At 35.0% G+C, this 23,238-nt stretch overlaps 1 protein-coding gene across 1 annotated transcript in view; it reads left to right on the forward strand.

Annotated features, from left to right (window-relative positions):
- Positions 1–23,238, forward strand: part of CNTN5 (contactin 5) — a 264,199-nt gene that overhangs the window by 76,589 nt on the left and 164,372 nt on the right. Inside the window, exon 5 of the mRNA XM_086481748.1 lies at positions 9,738–9,941. Within this exon, the coding sequence (XP_086337874.1) occupies positions 9,738–9,941 (204 nt within the window). The remainder of the gene's footprint in view (positions 1–9,737; positions 9,942–23,238) is intronic.

The following is a 23,238-nucleotide window of genomic DNA, read 5'->3' on the forward strand; positions in this document are numbered from 1 at the left end:
ACAGAGGATGATCTACAAAGAAAATGTCAGGAAAAGACTAAAAATGCACTGATTTGCAGTCCAGATCTTGTGACTTTACAATATCATGCTTTATGCCTAAAAGAAAAAAGGCTTTGAAAAATTAGATACTTCTTTTAGGGGGGAAAAAAAAAAAAAAAAAAACAAAAAAAAAAAACCAAAAAAAAACCAAAAAAAAACCAACCCAGGGATAGTTGGACAAATATCTTCTTTTTCCATGTGATATGTATGTATAATGTGACACATCAGGTGTCGTTTTGACTGCTAGTGCTGAGAGGTTGAGGAGGAGAGATAATAATCATGGGACAATGCCCTACCTGAAAGTAAAACAGAAGGCTATGTATTATCACTAAATAACAATTATGTGACAAGTAGAAGATGGATGGAAGCAGTTCACTGGTTTTCCAGTAGTGCAGAACAATGTGCACAGGGACTCAACAGTCTATTGTCTGTACGTAGGAACAGGTAAGAATTACAGTTTCTACATTGTTAAATTTAAAATGATTGATTGTTGCTGAGGCGATTTGTAGTGATTTATTTGTACAACATTGTTGAACATCTTTACCAGTATTTTAGGGCAGTTTGCTAATGTGACATGTATCTTCCTTTTCATCTGCACTTCAAGCTATTTTTTAATTAAGATGAAAAAAATCATCTGTCACTGTCACTCTTAATACTTAAAAATTGTCTTTTGGGGACTATAAATTTGGTTTTATGTTATTCTCTGAAGCATATGTTCACAGGTTCCATTGTGTTCATAACGATGTAAAGGAGGATCAGTTCCTTAGTACATTTTAGCCTAAAAAATACACAGAAAGGAGCTGGGCACTAGACCTTGAGCTAATTTTTTTTACATTTGAAAATCAGATTCAGAGGGAGGAACAGGGGGTAGCTACCCATCTCCAATGTTCACCTACACACTTCCTAAGGATTTGTTGACTATGACTTCTTTTGTACATGCTTTGACATTTCTTGTAGATGTACAAAGAGCTAGTGAGGAGAGGAAAGCATATAAGAAATTAAAAGAATTATGTATTACTGGAGATCTGACTCTGACTATGACCTGATTCATGACTGCTGGGGAGTCACTTCATTCCATCTTCTTCAGTTTTCCCATATAAAAGTGATGATAACGGTATTGCGCTTGATTTGAGATCTTAGAATAATAAATACCATAGAGGCAAAGGAGCAGGCCCAAAGAAGATCCATCAATCATATCATGCCATGTCCATGGTGGAATTCACCAAACACTGACCTGCAGATAGACCCAGAAAAAGCCTTTAAATTATATCAAAAACAGCTAGCACCAAGAGAATATAAAGCAGAGAGGCAGTGGGGCATATCTTAAGTTCAATATATGCATCCATACAAAGGTGACTCTAAGGACTCAGAGTACTCAGTTTTTGCCAATACAATTTCTATGACAGCACCATGTAAAGAGTGGTGAAGGCTGTTCGAAAAGATTGTGTTCTGGAGTATCAACTAGAACTGCAATAACCTTTTATTTCCATTTCTACACCCAGAAACCTGAAATTAAGACTTGTTAAATAAACTGCTATTATTAAATTCTGCTATTATTAAATTTCTGTTGTTATTAAGCCATCCTGGCATTATGAATCAAGGTGAATGAGGGATAAAGTGAGAAATTTAAGTTGCTTTCTTTCTTGGAAGTACAAAAAGCCAAACTGAAACATACATATAAACTCCTTAAGAGACTGATACTCCAATAACTGGAGTACTAGTGAGTATTTTCAGCCAAATTACAGAATTTTCTTAACAGAGCTTCTGTTGCTACATGATGAATAGAGGAAAGCTACAGATGCAGAGATTAGCATCTCCCAGCTGAAAAAGAGATGAAATCACTCTTGTACTTGACAGAGTGATATTATACAAATTTGGATCATCACTCTATCATTATTTTGTTTTTTTTTTGTTTTGATGAATGTCCGAGTTAAGTCTTTGAAACTCGTTAATCTATTGGTATCCTTGCAGTGGTCATAAAATGAAATTTTCATAGAATCATAAAATCATTAAGGTTGGAAAAGACCTCTAAGATCATCAATTCAACCGTCAACCTAATACTACTGTCATGCAGCAACCCACTTGGGTGCAGGATTCTGGGGTTCACTGCAGGTAATGCTGTCCCGGAGTATAACTTTTCATTGTGCTCACCCCTGCAGCAGACTTAAGTAAGAAGAAATAGACCATGTCGGAGTATCACACCAGTGCCATTAAAATGTAGAGAAAATCAAGTATCACAGCATGATCAGAGAACAAAAGAGATGTGAAGTCTGAAAGAGAAAAAAAGGAGAATAAAAATACTTTATATTCTGGTGAACTTCTTGTCAGAGAAAATGATTCTTCCGTATAAATATTCTATGTAGTGGTATGTTTTCCTGAGCACTAAACAATATCCTCATTATTGTCTAATGTCACACTTTTCATATGAGCAAAATTGTTAGTCATTAACACAGAATTCTTGTCCATTCAAATTATTATGAAATAAACAACTTGTGTTACTGTACATTCAACACAATCTCCATTATGAAAAAAGTTTCTAATAATAAGCTATCCAAATCAGAGTTTACCAGTGACTCATCTTGCACTTTTGTCACTGCCAAATTTTATATGTCCTGTAGATCAGTGATTACAGCTGCGTGGTTCTGATTTTAATTGTTAAAATGTTCAGCAGTAGAGAACAAAGAATCCCGGACCCGATCCTTTTGATCATATTTGCAGTCAGTTTTTAATCCTTTCAAGGCACAATAAGTTAATTTTTAGGTTATTCAAATTCTTGTTAATCAACACATTTTTTTAATAAAATTTGAAATTTTAGGTACATTACAGAAACTTTTCTTTATCAATAAAAAGAACAATAACTGAGTTAGTTTGAATAGATTTATTTTCTTCCAATATTGTATTATTATGTCTTATTTTTTAAACTGTATATTAACCAACTCTCATATCAGTCATTGAATTATTTCATCTAAGATTGGAACTGATGAACTTATAATGATGTGGGTCTTTCTGATTACCCTTTCTTAATGCAGGTACAAAACTGTCTCTGATTCTTCACTTTGAAAACTACTACCCATAGAATCATAGAACCACTTAAGGCGGAAACAACTATTAAGATCATTGAGTCCAATGTCCTCAGGCACCATGTTTATACATCTAAATACCCCCAGGGATATTGACAGCCTGCTCCAATGCTTGACAACCCTTTCAGCGAAGAAATTTTTCCTAATATCCAGTCTAACCCCCGCCCCGGTGCAACACAAGGCCATTTCCTCTTGTCCTATCGCTTGTTACTTGGGAGAAGAGACCAACCCCCACCTCACTACAACCTCCTTTCAGGTAGTTGTAGTGAGTGATAAGGTCTCCCCTCAGCCTCCTCTTCTCCAGGCTAAACAACCCCAGTTCCCTCAGCCGCTCCTCATCAGACCTTCTTCTCCAGACACTTCACCAGCTTCGTTGCCCTTCTCTGGACACGCTCCAGCACCTCAATGTCTTTCTTGCAGTGAGGGGCCCAAAACTGCACACAGGATTCGAGGTGCGGCCTCACCAGCACCAAGTACGGGGGCACAATCACTTCCCTCCTCCTGCTGGCCATAGATGTTTTAATAGTTCTATAACGTCAGTAGTATTGATTAAAAGAATTGTAATGCTAAGGCTTAAATTCTGAATTAAGTTCTCTGCTATTACTTATTTAGACTGCTTAACTCTACTGCTTTTTACCATATTTTTTTTTCTGCTTTTCATAGAAAATAGCATTATGCAGTGACATCTGCATTACCTGGTATATCATAAAATATAGAACATCAATTTATATGGAACATTCAGGATTTTTGTACATAAACATTGATTTCCATTCCTACCTAAGAACAGATGAGTATCAATAATGGAGTTGTTGGAATTCTTTTATTTGCTTTCAAAAGATTTTTAAACTTCCTGTTTGCAGCTCTTCTGTCTTGTGGTCAAAGTTTTCTCTTCCCAGTATTTTTCGTCCTTAAAAAACTTCTTGCAATCCTAACCACAAATTCGTTTCCACCATCAGCTTTTTTTTTCCACAAATTTACATCATTTTCATGTTTTCTGTGTTTACGTAAGACAACAATATATAGATAATGTGGCCTTAAATTCTGAAACTATAGCATGTCTAAACATTCCTTTACGTGAAAAGGTTACTGAGAATATGGTATCTCCAAAATTATTTCAAAACATCTAAGAAAATCAAATGTCTTTTTTTAAAAAAAGATAAAGGAGGGCCCAGAACGAGGCTGAGTTTGAGTTCTGCAGAGTTACTGTGACATAATATTAAACACCGAATTCGTAGGCAATAAGAGGATAATGAGATGTTAAGAAACAGTCAATATGGATTTGTCAAGAGCAAATCATATCAAATGTAATTTTTTTTCTCTGAAAGTATTAGTGTCCTAGTGGAAAGAAAACCATATTAGCATTTGTGAGTGACTCCTAGCTGCAAGAGCTTACAGTCACTGCAGAGTGCAGAGTGAGAATCCAGAAGGATCAGTACATTCTTCCTTAGAAAAATCCTACTATTACAGAAAATTGAACACTTAGTAGAATGGAAAATTGCATACTTCAGTTCTAGGACATACTGAGACAACTGCTACCTTATTACTCCAGTTATCAATACTGTTAATGTCTCAAACAGAATATCATGTCCAACTTTGGGCCTTACATTATAAGATGTAGAAAAGTAGTAGAGATGACAACAGTAAAATGAAGTAAAGGATTTGAAACCACGACTTCTAAGGAAAAGTTGAAGAGATTTGGCCTATCCATCTTCAAAAACAGGAGCTTGATACACACAAGAATAATGGTCTTCCACTGTGACTGTAAAAGTTTAATACAGGTCATCAATAAAGTGTTTTCAATACTTTCAATATAGTAAGTTGAATGAGTAGCAAACAGTATTGAAAAGAAGGAATTATACACAAATATTAAGAAAATCTGTCTATTAACTGAGCAATGAAATAGGTTATTCTGAAGTTCTAAATTTAGGAATTTAACTCACTGGACATTTTTAAAGACCGGGCTGAGAATACCTGATCTTGCCTGAGGGCAAAAGAAGGGCCTGAAGTACACGTGGTTTTGAGTTCCTTTTGGTCATAATATTTTTATTCTTTCTGGAGTAGATTTTTTTTTTTTAATATGAAAATCGCACCATGATGATCAAATATGCATCCTTTCCCAGAAGCCATATTTTTGTTGTATACCATGCGGTCTCTTTAAAGAGTCTATATATGACAAAGAGATTTCATTGGTCTTCACAGGTTTCAATGACTGGCTACATTTCATATATGACAAATGTACAAATGAGTCTACATTGGTGTACTCTGGTAATGACAACATAATATTTGCATCCTCCAGTACAAGATCAGTCCTGGCAGTACACTGACTTTTTCTACCATATTTTTTTGTTATTTGTTGTGTGAATGGTTATAAGAAAGAAGATATTTGAAGATTTATCGCTGTAATTAAGTATGAACATAGGTAAATATGAGATTGGTAGAATTGAATTTCAGGTAAGTGAGTAGTAGATACAGAGCCCCCAGAGCAGAAAAGAAGCAATTTCATTGCTAGCTGATAAATTGACAATATCTGTTTGCTCTATGTGGGTGCATTACAATGCAACAAATAAATTACCTTCATTAAATATTTTCCTGGAGGATTAATGAGCACTGATAATAAGCCACAGCAGCACAGAGAAATGCACCAAAATTATTTATCTGGTTATGGTGGGAGACTGGAGGAACAACCCATTGTTATCATTTATCTTATCTAAAAGAAGCCTTCCACCTCTGCATGTGAAGTGTTCTCCATCGTTAGAGGGTGCCACATATTGCACCCTTATTCTGTGGCAGGTACACAGAATATCCGAATATCAAGTGTGTTGATAAAGATGAAAACTGGGCTTCAGAAAAAATAAGGTTTCATATTTTCAGCAGGGGAGATTTAAGTGTATATTTTTCCTGATACTTTATTTTGTTTAAGGAGAGTATTTCTGAATTGTAAAGCAAAGCCATCATGCAAATATCATGGTTCATAGCTATGTACAGTAAATTCAGCCTGTAATCTTGAGTGCATGTTTTGTTGCTTTTCTTATCAATAAAAAGATAAGCAACTTCTTCAGAGTTGCTAAAACTTCCAGTTTATCTCAGAATTTGGCTGTCATCAGGCATCAGTACCATTTATTCATCAAGTACTGCCATCTTGTGGAATTTGAGTTATCAGAGGAAATCCTAAACAGGATGAGGAATATATTTTCCCAACAGGATGCTGGAGGAGATGGAGTACTGTATCTTCCACTGCATCACAAAAAGAAGACAGAAAACAGACTTATTTCTTGTACAAAAACTATAAGATGCAATATTTAACCATTGTATGGACTGTACATTTATATTTTAGGAGGCCTTAAAGGAGTTTGTATGGCGATTTTCTTGTTACATCTTCACTTGTCACCCAAAATACCATTTAGCTCACTGATGAAAAGGCCATCCAGAAACTTCATGTTAAAAGGACGAAACAAGCAATTCCTCAGGAGAAAAGCCTTGAAGCAAATCTGGGAAACATTCAGGCACTAACAAACAGGAGTGAATATTTTGTACTATCTGAATGCTTCCAGCACAGCTCTCGTTACTATACTTAAGGGGTTATTTCTTACTGACCCACAATGACAGAAAGACTTTTGCATTACCATAGTACTGACATTTTCTGCATTAGAATGCTATCTCCAAAAGCACAATACTGCATTAACAAAAATGCTGATATGTCAGTATTCCAGCTTCATCCATTATGGGAAGTACATCACATTGTGACAGTTCAGGAATTAGTGTTGCTAAACAGAGAAAATAGATCTACTAAAATAATTTAAGAAATTACAGTAAACAAAATTTCATACTATAAATTCATTTCAGCAGGAGATAGATGCTCTCTTCTTACTACCTTATCACCAACTGACCCAGATTTTCATCTACATAATCCGCTAAAAAGTACTTAATAAAACATAGAAACAAATTGGACCTTTGGAAGGTTTTTCAAATGAAAATAGTACAAAGCTCCTTGGAGACATTATTCTGTAACTAAGACTGGTCATTCATAAAAGGAAATACCGGTCTTGCAGTTACCAAAATTACTTAAACGATTTTCAGACCAAGATTTTGTATATAATAGAACTTACCAGCAGAAGAGTCCTCCAGCCTGAGCCACAGGAGAATGCCAATTTACAGCTGCTTCTATAACTCATAATTTCTCTGTCTTTTTACTCTGTTTCTGTTTGTGTTGATTAATAGTATCTGCATAAAAGTTTCTTTTGTGTTGGCAGTCAACTGTAATTTCCAGGAAGGGCTCTGCATCATCTTTGTGATTTTGGCATAGGTGTCACATTAAAAATAAAATAGATGGGCATAAAAATAAAAAGTAAGCTCAGCATATATTCTTTAAAAATACTCTGAACTTCCGTATACTGTCATATTCACAGTTTCTTATTTTCACTTAAACTTTTCTTCCCTGTGAAAGCAAAATGAGTACAGGAGAAACCATTCACTCAGTCTTTTCTCAAAAGGAGATGACTTCAGAAGTTCATATGTAGAGTAACTACTTCCTGATTTTACAGTTGTAGTTTGGTTTATTTTTATTTTGGTAGAACTGACTTTTATCTTCAAAATCTTTTGAAGGACATTGTTATTTACCTGTCAGGCTTGAGATGCATCTCTGGAGTTTGCTCTCCTATTAAAATTTAATACAATGATAGTTGTGCTTTGTGCTTAGCCATATGACACTGGTTCTAAAGTCTTTTAATATAAACCATTATAGGAAAATACAGGCTTGAAGTTCACTAACAACTTCAGTGAGCTGTGTACAAACAGGCCTAATGTCATCTGTTCGGTCTTAGGCTTCCTGTTCTGAAATTCAAAATGTTCACTCAGTATTTTATCATTTTGAAGAGTGGGATTTCAGATAATATTTAAATGCAAGACTCTCTTCTTGTAGTTTGCATGTGCTCCTGTACTGAACTTCTGTGGTACTTGTGGCATGTAACTTTGCACGATGTAACTTGCCATTCCTTTCTGACCATGGTGTCAGGGAACAGTGCAGCATAAAGACAGAAAGGACAAATCTCTTGGAATTTCTAATGCTTTCCGTACTGTAATAGTCAAATTGCACACCTGGCTATGGTATATACTTGGGTAGGATGTTAATGTGTGTCACACTTCTTGTACCATTAACAGTTAGAGCAGTTCCTCTCCTATCATTAGCAGAAAAGCACTCCGAAAAAAATAAATTTTGAGGTGTTTCCCCTCACCCCTTTGACCCTTTCATTTTCCAAGAAAACATTTTGACTGTTGGGGGGATAAAAGTATGGGAGAACCAGACTGACACATGTGCAATTACTGTCTTCATATTGCTGCTGAAGCTGAGAGTAGCTACCTAAGAAATTTGAGACTAAAAGCTTGGAACTTGCTGCACCCATGGAGCAGTTTGCATCTTGAAGCAGTAATAGGGACTTTATATACCTAAACTAGCTTTGTTTTTTCTGATTTTGGAATCAGTTCTTTAAAAAATACCGCAGAGGCAGATTACAAAAACAATTGCCTTATAGATAATGTGCAGTTTAAATAGTAAAGAATATTTTTTTTAAAGTGTGAAGACAAAATGAAACAGGGGAAGATAAGATTGAAAGAAGAATAACATGTAAAAAAGTATACATAAGGCTAAGGCTTTAAAGTCTGAATTGGTGGAACTCCACATGAATAATTCCCTGCAAGGAATTCCCTGCTAAATCAGAATCTCATTAACTTTATTCATACTTCTAATGCCGAGATGTTAATGCATCTAGGTTTTTAATAAATCATGATATCATCTCATATGGAATAATAGGAAATAATCTTTTTTTTCAACCAATTATTACAAGTATAAAGTGAAAAGTATACACTTTTCAGGTGAACAGAATGGTTCGTGTGATAAAAATAAGAACCAAGGGACTGGTTTTATTCATAATTTTTAAAAATCACTTTGATTAGTCTTTGATCCATCAGATTATGAGAAAAAGCTGTTAGTCACTTTGGTTTAAGGAATTATTCATTGATTGTAGGGATTTAAGCAGCCTATAGGTAGGGTTCTGTAATTCTTCAGTGATGCAGATGTAGACGAAGATAGAAGTATAGTACAGTAATACTACCTGCAAGCTAAGTTGAACAGTTATTAGAATCTATAGATTTTAAAAACAGACATTCGGAATAGAAACTGTTTATGCACACACTTGTAAAAGCCATCCCTAGATCTATAGGAAGCATCTTGATATATTACACTGCCAATTTGAAGTAGAGAAAAGAATGCTTCATATATTATTTTTGGCTTGACCTGAAGATTAGAAAAGGGATTTATCTAATATTTTATGGATGTTTTCTGGGTCTGTTGAATAATTTAATTATTTTTCCTGAATTAATCTGTCTTCCCAGTGAACTTGCGAACTCAAGCTTTATATGCTTTTGAAAATTCCAAGGAGAGAAAAAATTCATCTCTTCAATTCTAAATCAAAGAAATAAAATATTGAAAAAGGCTTTAGCTTTTTTTTCTGGATTAATTAGATAAAGTTAATGAACATTTATTGAGTGTATCCATTAACATGACACAATATTGTTTCCATAATTACTTTCTCTTTTTTTTTTTTTTCCCTTGTCTTCTTTTAGAGATCATCTATAGCTGGGTATTTAACGAATTCCCATCTTTTGTGGCAGAAGATAGCAGACGCTTCATCTCTCAGGAGACAGGCAATCTCTACATCTCCAAGGTGCAAACATCTGATGTTGGCAGCTATATATGCCTGGTAAAAAATACAGTGACAAATGCCAGAGTTTTGAGTCCTCCTACACCTCTGACACTGAGAAATGATGGTAAGAAAGGTGTTATTTCTGGGTACCACAATGAAGCAAAAATACTAAGCTAAAAATATCAGTTAATTTAAGAACCATGATTTTATTGTTTTTCAATATATGGATGCATTTACTGCAGAAATCAGCAAAGGAAAGGTGTTCATGGAGACAGTTTCTTTTTAAACATCTAACAGTTGTGGGAATGTTTAGACCTCTGAAGGCTGAGGTGCAATCTGACAGCTCCTGATGTATTTTGTTTAGAGCAGTTACTCCTTCTTGCTATTCTGGTGCTCTGTCACTGACAGAGAAAAGCAAATCTCCTTTCTCAGCAGTGTCTGTTTCCTCAGAGCTCAGTTCATTTGCCTCAACCCAAGTGGCCACTGCCACACTGAGATACTCTCAGGCATCTGAGACATCATCCTCATTGGCTGGCAAATACCAGGTAGGGCATACAGACCAGCAGCAGGATGCCAGGAGATATGTACTCACGCATCTCAGGTGACACAAGGCACGCATGTTTAGACAACTGAACAGAAATTGTATTACTTACCTGTTTCTGTACTAAAGACCTGTTACAATTCCAGGCTCCAACACAATGCACTGATTAAGTACCACCAAGAAAACGACAAGAGCTTTGATTACGATGGCAGTTCACCACCCAGGTGGTTTTAAATTTCATCCAGGCATATAACTGCAGTATTTTTTTCTGTAAATAAGTATCCAAATCTTATTATCTAAAAGTGGCTTAGGAGTTTTTTTTCCCAAAAATCAAAAGAAAACACCTTCCAGTAATATTTCTTATGGAGCTGTATGATATTTCAATATAAAATATATGCAACTCTGATTCTGTTGGAATACCAGCATATAGAGGCAACCATGTTATTTGCTCTTTTGGAGCAAAAAGATTCATATTTATTACATGATAATTACTTTTTGGTTTTGTTTTCTGTCAAAATAATGTTATTTTTGAGAATAGTAATTAATAATCCTGTAAGTGCTTATTTTTTCCTTTTTTCCAAGATGTTCCACAATTAATGTTGCTTTCTAGTTCTTCAGAAATACATTTCAGTAATTCAGCATATGTGAATCTATACTTACATAAATCAGAGAGAAAGAGAGAGAGAGAAAGAGACTCCAAGGCTTTTGTCTTGCTTATAGCTTTTTCTAGAACTAAGACTAGTCCTGTGCTGCAGAAGCATTACAAAAGCTGGACTTAAACACAGATGGCTGACTTTAACAGAGTAAGTAAAAAATGTGTTCACAGATTAGAGTGGAATTAAATTAATGTTTATTCATCGCAACAAGTTGAAATTTCTGTCTGCACAACATGCAGCCTCCTCAGCAAAAACCTGTATGTTTTATTGTATTATTTCCTATTCTGTTTTTTGCTGGTTTATTACTTATGCAAATTATTGAGTTTCAGGTGTATAGCTTAGCTGAATTAACATAGCAGACTTGATCTTTTCAATACCAACCTTTAAAAATTAAAAAACCCAAACATTAACTGTCTTTTTAATCAGTTTGAACTCTGACAAAAAAGTTAGCATTTTATTGTCATATTCAGTATTCATATCTTTCTCTATTGGTCCTTCATGACATTTCTTCATGCTTTCATTGGGTTCCAGTTTTGTGTAGAAATTCAACAGATTAATTATCCAAATCACAATGACAGTACATAGGCACACAATACAGTATAAGAAGTGGAGAGAGTAAATAAGGATAAAGGCAGTGGTCTACATCACTGAGCTAAGAAACAAAATCTGTGAAGGAAAACTGCAGATTTTCCTAAATGTTGAGTGGGTAGTATATACCAGCCTCAAGCAGACTTATGTTTCACTGCTGGCTGTCATATAACCGTGATAATCCAACCTTCTGAACTGTACTGAAGAATTGGGGAGGCATTTGCAAATAGACGAACTCTCCTCAACAATTTCCTGATTCTTTTTTTCACACGCATAAATTTCTACTAGGCTTTCACACCTGAATTTTTATCTGTTGGGATTTCTGAAAAAACTCTTTTTTATAAAGGAGTTGGCTAGCATTTCTTAGTAAATTGCTTGCTTTCCTATATGACTGAGCAAGTTTCTCAGTGAAGAGACACAGACTTTCTACCTAAACTTGCAGTATCCATAAACATACCTTGAAAATATTCAGGAAAATTCTGGTCGCTAAATCATATTTATTATTTAGGACATCTGCCTTGTTCTACCTCCTCCACAGAACGCAATATTATGGGCCTTTCAAAACCTATATGGGACCACAATTGAAATATTCCATTAATAGTACTGTACTTTTTCTTTTTGGTAGAAATTTCTTTAGGTTATATTGCCTTGTCCATTGACAATTATTAAAGGGTGATGACAGAATTTTTAATATATATATACATTATACTCCAAAATATGGGTTAATATATCTGCTGAAAAAAAGGTGCCAATTAGAGTTAAAGAAAATTAGAGTAATTTGGGGAGAATGAAACAGCAGAGGATGAACTCTAATAATGAAGTGAGAAATTAAGAATGGCATTAAAACCAACATCCCAGTATCTGAAATGTACTTGACACTATGTCACTGAGTTCTGTTATGTGATTTTGAATGTGGCTTGTACTTTTTTAAGTGTTTCGATTATAAAATGAATTGAATCACTTTCAACTTTTCAAATATTCACTGAAGTTTAAAAATCATACAGCTTTCTGAGTTCTAATGGTTGGACTACTTTTCCTACTCAGTCAGCACGTTTGTCATAAACTACAGGAAGAGCTTGTGGTTTTAAACAGCTTTCACAAATGGCACTATATAAATGAAACAATTTATATAGTCTGTATTCTCTGGACATATGTATCATTAACTCAAAAATATTTTACTTGATATATTTATCATTCTTCTTGGATTTTGATATATAAACACTACCTGTACCCACAGGACTGGACAGCTTGTGGCAAAAAACACTCCTATGACAACATTGGTCTCTATTTATCTATGAGGAAGAAACAGAATAATATTAAGGTTTTCTGTCAAACTCTGTAAGAATGTAGAAACTTCCTGGGCTTTTATTAAACTTTTATTTCTTCTGTGATTTTCTCAAAGGGCATCTTATCTCCTTGATATTAAGAAAATTAAATAAAAACATCAAGAAATCCTTCAATGAATTCTGAATAAAATTAATAACTCATTTGTTCAGATGTCCTTGACAATCAGTCATTTCATACAATTCAATTTCATTTCAAGCTGGGTTATAAAAACACTAATATTCTATCTGAGGAGATAAAAAGTTTTAGCAGGAAATAAAATTATGCATCATTTCATTAACTGCCTTTATAACGCGTTAGAAACTTTGAGGAATTACTTAATAACTGTTTACAAATAAAAACCAGGGTTATTAAAATGGATCTTTGCAGGCTTGGATGCTGATTTATAGCAGTAAATTATCCTGACTAATGAAAACAACAGAAAGCCTCTTCAAATTTAGGAAATAGAAACCTAGGGAGTATAAAACATTCGATGCTTGATAGCATAAGACAGATATTTCAAGTTCACACATTTTCACTCCAGTTTTTTTTTTCCTTTATCTTTTTCATTTCTCTTGTAAAGATGTTAACTTTAATATTATTTCTATACAGGAGAGAAATAAGTAATTCTTCATTTTATCTCTATGTAGATACTACCTAATGGCTTTGCTATGGTAAAATTTCCAGGAAAAAAAGAGAACCCGTAGAATTTCAGACATCAGAAGACACTTTCTACTGTGTTTCATTAGAGCAAATTAGTTTATACCTCAACAGAGATCAGTGTATCAGACATAGTCTCATCTAACTGAATGCAGACCTTGACCTTCAAATTTTTTCCATGTCATCATAGTTCTGTGAACTGAATCTTGTCTGTCCTTATTCTATTGATTAATTCTGTGTGATTCTATGAGTCTCACACAATGATAGAACGTATGGTTATCAAGCTATTAAGGATGTTCATTTTGAGTTTTCCGTGATGGAATGTGTTCTGCATGTTGCTATTCAGGTTGAACATCACTGGGTTTTCCAAAGATCTCTTTCTCAACAGGAAGAAAAGTTTGACAGAAGCCATAGAAATTTCTGCGGTAGTGGAAATTAAGCAATAAAAAGGGCCAGTATAGCATAGTAGGGTAATAAATAATATATAAAAATAAAAATAGAGTAAAAACAACAGTTTCACAGACATAGAATATTTCCATCCCTGAAGAATGGTGATAGTTATTAATTAACTGATAATCAGCATTAAAAAGGTTTGCTTAAAGATTAACCCTAATATTTAGGATCTGGCAGATTTTCCCTTCCTTTTTCTTTTCCTACTTGCTTTACTAGCTTTACCTTCTAGTGTGTTTATTCATATGGAACTGAGTTCTAGAAGAGATAAAGCATACCTGGATTGTAATGGGAGTTGAAAATACTTTATCTAGCTATGACTCAATCTTGTCAGGTTCTCTGGAGTTTGAGACCTTGTAGGTTGCTTTTATCATCTAGGTTACATTGCAAGTTCACTAACTTACATTTTTAAGTGTCCAGTCACATTTCACATCTGAATTGTGCAAGTCCATAAAAACTATGCAAGACTGTCTGGAAACTGTGGGAACTCCTCTTAATGCTCCAGGACAGAACTCAAACCTGAAATAATCCTATTTTGATTTTTTCCCAGCAGAGCCAAACTGTCTGGGCAAAATCAAGTTTGATCTCTAGCAGCACACAAGACTGAGAGCACTGACACAGACATCAAAGTACACAAGGGCTGCTCCAGGGGAAGGCTGTTAAAGTGACTATGTCGCTGGACAGTGATTACTGCTGTAGCAAATATATTGTTTCCCCCTTAAAATTGCAGTGAGATATTTTAATGATGGGTCCTTATGAAATTGAAAATAAAAGATTTCCCACATTCTTTGCTTTTCTGTAACAAAAATACAGCCTTCATGGGTTACAAGTATTTTGAAGAAACATTTTTGTCTGTTTCGCACTAGCTCTTGTGCCTAGATCCCACTGCAAGGTTGTAAAAAACAATAGGATGAAATTCAGGATTAAAAAACCCTCAAGTGTCTTCTTATTTTAATTAAAAAAGAAAACAAGGATATATATAATAAATAGAACAGGGGGCGGGGGGAGGAGGATGGGTGCTTTTTTTATTTTTTCAAAATAGTAGTGTTCATTTCCATTTATAAAGTCTGTTACAGTCAGCACCATTGGCCCTTCCACCTGAAATTCTTGGTGAAAATCTATAGGTAGGTAGGAAGTTTTATGGAGGGCTCCTATACAATAACCCCTTACATAGTGTTTTATAGGGATTGGAGCATGACTCAAGTGCTCTATCAAACAACACAAAAAAGTTCAAAGTCACTATTTGTAAAAGATTTAGCCTAAAAAAAAAACATAGAGAAAAAATCCTGGGATGATCTTTTGTCTATATATATATAAAACCCTCTTACACTGTGAAGCACTTTACTATGAGTTTAGTTTACTTTGAGATCTGTTAAGATAAACCCTTTCAAGGTGTTTTAATTGCTAAGTTTTACCTCTAGTTTATGGAAACACTACCTGCTGGAAATTAAGTTCTTGCTTTTTTTTTAATTAGCTAAAGTAATTTAAGCTCCTAGACACGTATCATCTTGTACATCTTATGCACTCATGTTTTCTTGTTTTCTTCTCCTCCTGATGATTTATGAAACATTTACACAAAGGAAAGAGTTAACTGATCTATACACAGAATATACAGGTCATAAAACAAATTATCTGGATGAAAAATATTCCTCTAAATTCAACTCAGGATTAGGAATGATGTGCGTCAAACTGTCGCTATTAAGATTTCAGACAAGTGTGTTGGTAATATTTTAATTAATGGTCACTAAATTAAAATTTTTGCTAATTGATAATGAAATTAACCTTTATAGTTATGAATGGTTTCAGATTGTTAAGAATGGTCATAGCTAATGTTATGCGTCTTACTGTCTCGGGATCTTAGATACAAATTCACAAGTGACTGCTTGCTTTGCAGTTGTAGGTTATGGCATAATGTTCAGATAAGAATGACTTGTCAGTTTGATGTTCTTATCAACATAGTGAAATAATTTTATTGTGAACAGGAGAAAGTTTTGGTTGAGGTTAGGATAGCAGTAAGTTCATAACAAGGATGATTTGTTGCTGTCGTGTCTAAAACAATGAGTATTTCAATAGCTATTGCTAATGGAGGAGAAATACTAGTGTTAGTTTGATCTTTCTTATTGAGGAAATAATAGATACTTGTATTTGCAGTTATATGAGGATTCTTAACTGGAAAACATTTCACATTTAGGAAGAACTTTCCAGTTAACTAGATAACAATGAATATTAGAGGAAGACTACTTTGTGTCCTAATCGATCAAAACCAAATGAAAAATTCCTCTCCGGACACCGCAACACTTTGGATGCTTTTGGTACCTAACTGGAAAGTGGATATTTTGTTTTCATCCTGTAAAAGAACTTTAAAAAAAGAGCTTAAGATCATATTTGAAGTACAGTTATGTCATTTACTATAGGAGAAATTATGTTCTTTGAGAACTGTGAACATTCCATCAGGAACATAATTAGAAACCCTATGAAAATTAGATCATCCTCCTAATCATTTAGATTAAATTATATTTTCCAGGTTTCTGAATAGCTTTTGTGAGCCTGACCTGGATGAACAGCAAGCAATTGGAAAGGAGGAACAATAAACATTGGCCAGCGATGCCTAAAAGAAATCTGCCACAGATTTCTTGTGCCAAGTTCAGCACAATCTTGTCCCCCGTAAAAACAAATTGAAACAAACAAAAAAAAGCAATGATAGTTCTTTTGGCTTTTTGTTGACTCATATTCTTAGTCCTCTCAAGCAAGATGGCATGTTTTCTAGTATAGTACTGATTTTTCTTGGTGGGTATGGCTACCCTGAAAAATTATATCCAAACATAGTCAGTGAAAATGTTCATGTTATCATGTTCCCATACAACTATATATGCACAAATCTTCATACTGGAATGTTGTATACAACCCATTCAGACACCCTCACTCATCTCCGAAGGTCCAAAGAGTGAAGTTTGGTTTCTTCCAATGCCAGATGTGCTGGGTTTAGCACAAGATGCTAAATTACATATATGTGAGAAATTTGATGGATTGAAGTCTAAATTATGACTCAGTAAAGACTTTCCTACATAGAGAGAGCCAGAAACCTTGGTCATAGTTACTGCCTGATGTTTTAAAATACAGGAAAACAGAGGTCTCTGCAGCCTAAACTGTAGACTAGAAATTTTGGCCTCTCATTTGAAGAACTAGAGAAAATACCACTGCTCCCCTCATTGCTTATTCTGAGCTTACCTCATTGCTTTTGCATTCTTAGCGTTTGGCCCCAAATCTTTTTAGTTCAGTCATAACTCACCTACTCACATTTGAAAATGTGCTTTTAGTTGTATTTGCTGTTTAAGAGGGATAGAAATCTCTTGAGTATATATGACATATATACATAACCCTTCTAAAGAATAAATTTATAAAATATTTCATGATAGGAATACTATTTCCAGAAAGGATTTTCTAGACAGAGTTCAGAGTAACTGCTAGACTGGTGAAATTGAGTATAATATAAAGATGGATTTTATAGCAGGCAGAGTAAAGTTTTGTTTAAGCTTTAGTTAAACATTTTGGTTTGGTTAAATGTAAACTACTTTTACCTCCATAATTAGAAATAATAAGAAATAATAAGAAATAATTAGTACATTACATCTTATCCCCTAGTTGTAAAGAAGAATTTCTTCCTTTCTTGTCCTGTATTCATGAAGGCATTTTTTTCCCAGAAACCAAATTACTAAATTTTCTTTGATACTACAATAGATTCTGGTAAAGACGTCTTTCCATCCAGTGATATGTGATAGGATTTGCTCTCTGAGTAACTTATGAAAACATTGTTGGTACTTCAGTGTTCAGTGCATTGCAGAAGGCAATTTCACAGGTGCATTTTTAGGGCTTCTCAAAGCATAAATTCATAGCTCGAAACTTGGCTAAGTGGAAGGAATATAGTGGACAGTTACTATAAAACAACCATTCCTGCAGTAAATTTTTAAAGACTTAGAGCAGGTGCTGGTCCTTCCATTTAGAATAAGATTAATGGCAGGTGAGTCAATAAATTCTTCTCAATGCATTGAAAATTTATACTGCAGTCAGGGTGTAATGGTGGATATCATCATTATATTTGAATTAATTTGGTTTGTGCTGTGAATTTACTGTCATTGTAAATGTGTGTATTCAGGGCTCTCTCATCCAAATAAATATTTGGGGACATTTAATGGTGCAGGTTTTCAGAGAAAATGCTAAATAGTCATTTGTCACAAAAAGACCCACACAATAGACAAACCTATTTTGCATCACAGATTATTGATAGGAGAAGAAATTATACATGAACATTCCTGCCATACTTTCTCAGTCAAAGTTTTCTTGGGTTTGGATACACATTCATACAATAGATCATAGTTAAGATGTCGTAGGAAACTCAATTTCTGATCTGTAAAATTATTAGAAAATTCTTCTGCAGTAGCAGAAGTTCACCAGTCCTCAAGTGGTTTCCCAGATATTGAGAGGAACATCCAAAGCACTGAGAATCCCCAGTTATTTTGTGATTACAGCACCATCCAGGCTGTAAAAGAACCAGATTAACATTCCTGTACCATCTGATTAAGATCAGCAATGTCACCCAAAGCTCTCAGGCAAACTTTCTTACTCACTGAACTATGGAGTTTGTATCTTTTGCTAATAAAATAATGGCAAGTACAAATCTGTGCCAAATCTTTCTCCTGAGTACAGGAAATCTTTGGCTTTCTTTTCTCCCCAGCATTCTAATGTTATTGGCTAGGAATCTTATACTCTTTTCTAGCTACTGTTTTAAGAGTTTATCAGCCACTTACTCAAGTATTCCCTGTAACCTGTTCCATTCAAAATTAAAGAGCTATTACTCAAACAGTTTGAAACAAACACAAATCATTTTAGTTGAAAGAATTTAAGGAGACATTATGGAAGCTTATGTTCTGGGAGATTTAGGAGGTTAGTTAATATGTAAAGGACTAATGGAACAGAAGTGTTAGCCTCTACACAGCTGGAGTAGATTATGTGTCATGATTTCTTAGCAGTCTGGGTTTTTTTACCCATGAAGGTAGAAAGTCTTCTTGTGTGGATACAGTCATAGACTCACAATTTTTCTACACTCTTCATTTGAAGTTATGTCCTGGGTTCAGCTGGGATAGAGTTAATTTTCACAGGAAGTTGAGAGTAGGCACAGCCAGGACAGCTGACCCAAACTAGCTAAGGGGATATTTGATACCATATGACATCATGCCCAGTATCTAACAGAGGGAGCTGGGCAGGGGGAGGAGGGATTGTGGCTCAGGAATGGACTGAGCATCAGATTCCAGGTGATGAGCAATTACACTGTGCATGACTGGCTTTGGATATTTTTTATTAGTATTATTGCTTCTTCTCTCCCTGTGTTGTCATATAAAACTCTCCTTATTTCAACACACAAGGTTTTATATTTTTCTTCCAAGTCTCCTCCTCTTCCGACCAGGGGTGGGAGGAGTGAGCAAGTGGCCTTATGGTGCTTTGTTGATGGCTGGGCTTGAACCATGACAGGTTGTAAAACTCATGGAGTGGCAGTCTAAATGTAGAGGTAGAGCAGTCCTTTTCAAAGTGATAATGACTGATATCCTGGCTGTAGCTCTTGTTCTTAGCTGAAAGGACTGACAAACAGAAACTAATCTTGTTACTTTATTCCATTCTCCATTTCCATCAAACAGCCCACAGGGAATAATGTAAACAGTTTTAGCTGTAGTAGTATCTGTAAATGTTTGAAATTTTATTACAACTAATCCTGTGGTATGTAAGCACCTCACAAGCAGTGTGTATTACACTGTTGTGATTTAGTGAATTGTGTCATCTCTATTCTTTGATGGAAAACTAAAATGAAGACAACGGTGTAGCCAAGGGTTCATAGGACACTTTGGGTATCAGAGATTTGAACTCCAGTCACTGATTTGCAACCAAGTTAGAGAACTAACGTGTTAAATGAAATCACTTAGTAAAATTAAACCTGATTTTATGAAGACTTTTCCTTACCTGAGTTGAAGAATATGTAATGATTACTCTGTGATAATTGCATTGTTGTAAAAAAATATCTGCAGGAGGGAATAGGGAAATCACCTCTTGTCTAAATTTAAGCTCCATTTCTGCCTATGTGACTAACAAGCCATTAATTCTAAAAAGGTCAAGCTGTGCTTAGTCCTGGAGTATGTGCAGTCATTTGAATCAGTGCCTTTTTCGGTAATCAGAGATATTACAGAAAGTTTATTAGTGTTTCATCTCAGTTCAACTTCACCCAGCCAGGGAAGACCCTAGCTGGACAGAAATATATACAGCTCTCCTTCTCGTATGGGCAGAGACCCAGAGACTGGGAAATGTACGGTGGGACAACTTGTTTCAGAATAAAGCCCAGGTGTGAGATTTACTTCAACAAACAGGAAAGTTTAGCTTTTAATCCCCTTTTTAACCCCAGACGAAATTTCAAGATCTGCCCACATCTTGAAAAGGCTGCTAGGAGGGGTTGTGGAGTCTCCTTCTCTGAAGATTTTCAAAACCTGCCTGGCTGCAATCCTGTGCGACCTGCTGTAGGCGAACCTACTTTAGCGGGGGGTTGGGCTAGATGATCTCCAGAGGTTCCTTCCAACCCCTACCATTCCCCGGTTCTGTGATTCTGTGATGTGGTAAGTCAGATACAGATCAGAACTCAACTGAAAGGTACAGCTTGCTAAGTAGGGACTGTAGTGAACTAACTAATTAGCCTAAGGAAGATTGAATCATGGTGGGTCACCTCTGGAAAGATAAAAATTGTCCAACAGGAGGTATTTTCGTGAGAAGGCAGAACATGGGAGCATTGAGAAAGGCTCCCTGTTCCTGTGTAGTGCTCAGACCACATGAGCTCTGTGATTTGTTAGCTGTTTGAAATTCATATATTATGTTTTTATTCTGTGCTGACCAATTTTATTTATTGTTATATTTCATGTTTGATAACTGGAAATAAAAAATGACTGAGAGAATTTTTTATGGTCTTAACCAAACCTCTGAAAGGGAGTCATGTATATAAGTCAGAGAGTTTGATTCTAATGCACACAGCTCAAGGAAGGTCTTGATACTTCTTAAAAGTTCATGTTTCTTTTAACATCTGACACAAATGATCAAAAACCTTGATGAAAATGGAGATGGTGGTTGTTTTACTCTTACTAGCTCATAGTGACCAAAACAGAAATTGAGAAAGATAAAGACCCTGAAGGTACAACAGCCATAGCAAAGCAATTATAGTGTAATGTGGGAAGGTAAGGTAATTCCCTACATGTCTATGCAATTGTAATGGCCTCCTTGGTCTCAAAGATCATAAATAATAACGATGAAAAATATCCCTTTGCATAATAGACTTTTGTTTCCTAATTTTCATAGGGACACCAAGCAATTGCTCAGTAATTTTTCTACAATTTTCTGCCAGTTGCTGCAGGCATGTGGCTCGCTAGTATAACAATAACCCAAAAGAACATGACATGGAAAAAGAATTAGTAGATCAGTGTTTCATTAGGAATATGAAATGATGGCATGACTTGCAAAGAACATTCAAGACTCATACAGATTGCACCTACTAAAGGAGTTAGTGTAAGTTAAAACATAAGATCTGAAAGATGACATTGTCCCTCAGATGTGTTCATAAGTTCTGTTTTATTTTAAAGGCAAAAATAATTTAGTCCTCTTTTAAGTTGCATTTTTTTCAGGGCTAAAAAAGGAAAATGTTTAATAGTTTATGACAATTCAACACAATGATTTTCAGGAACGAAGTCTTACACAAAAGCAAAAAAAAAGGTTTTTTTAATTCATTGAATCACAAAACCTGTCAGCAAATATGCACAGCCAAGAGATGCCAGAGATTTAAAAGGAACACCTCAGAAGTACAAGGCTGCATCATAAAACCTAAATGAACTAATTTCAGTAGTGTTACTAAAAGGGAATTTAGGGAAATTCCCCCATCAAGGCTGAAGTTCTTGTAATTGAAGTTTCAATCAAAAAAATTTTAGAAGAAATACTGACATTACAACTACTAGCAAATCCCCAAGGCCAAGCTCATCTGTGGAAGGAAGTGGGATATACCATTTACATCCATCAGGTCTCAGGCCCATCCACCAGGCTTCAGGCCTAGAAGTGTAGGTGTAAAAGCTGCTTTTTAAAATAAAGGGACTCCTAGGAACATCTGAGGAAATGCAGACCAGTAAGTCTGACATCTGTGTCAAGTGTTTTGATAGAAAATACATAGAAAAGTACAATTAGTAGGATTGTGTTTATCACATTACCACACAGTAATGTTACCATCCAGTCACATACCACAAACACAGCTTTTAAAGAGGGAAGTCATGCTTCAATCTGTATAGAACTTTCATGAAGAGTCTGAGAGTCTATGAATAGGAATGGTCAAGGTAACACTGTGTGCTTTCATTTCAAATAGCTCTTGACAGGGTCACTCCTCAAAGCATGTCAAAGAAATGAAATTCTCAGATGGATTGAAGAGCAGCCCCATTTTGAATTAACAACAGATAAAAAAATTCCACCTGTTGAAGGAGTATCTAATCAATTTGGAGAACTGGGAGATTGTCAGTGAAGCCTCAGAATACTTTTCTGGGACTTCACCATTCAACACATAAATGATCTGGAAAGGCAATGGACACAGAGGTAGAAAAACTTGTTGATATAAAATTGTTAAGGATGGTTAAAACTAACTGTGAAGAGCTCTAAAAGGATATTGTGATAATAGAATGAATAGGTGATAAACAAAGTCACCCAGTACAAATTTATATAATACCTAAACTTAAAAATAGAATACCTTTATTAGATATTATCAGTTGAGATTTTAGGGTGCCATTGTGGATGAACATCAGCTCAAGTGTAAAAAGACAAATAGAACTGAATCGTGAGGAAAGCAACAAGGAACAAACAAAACCAAAAAAACCCTTAAGCAAAAAAAAAAAGTGATAGAAAGATATATAGCTTCAATATTGCTGTGCAGATCTCATCTTCCCATCTCAAAATGATAGAATGGAATTTGAAATGGTGCAACAGGGCACTAGGAATGATCGCAAATTTATTAAAGATTCACTGTAAGCAAGGATTAATAGTCTGGGATTTTTCAGTCTGTAAAAGACACAGATAAAAGAGGATATGACAAATATCTTATAAAACCATTAATGACTCAACTGAGACAAATCAGAGACTGCTATTTA

Source organism: Leptosomus discolor, chromosome 1, assembly GCF_034619465.1.
Source record: "Leptosomus discolor isolate bLepDis1 chromosome 1, bLepDis1.hap2, whole genome shotgun sequence".
Taxonomy (NCBI): Eukaryota; Metazoa; Chordata; class Aves; order Leptosomiformes; family Leptosomidae; genus Leptosomus; species Leptosomus discolor.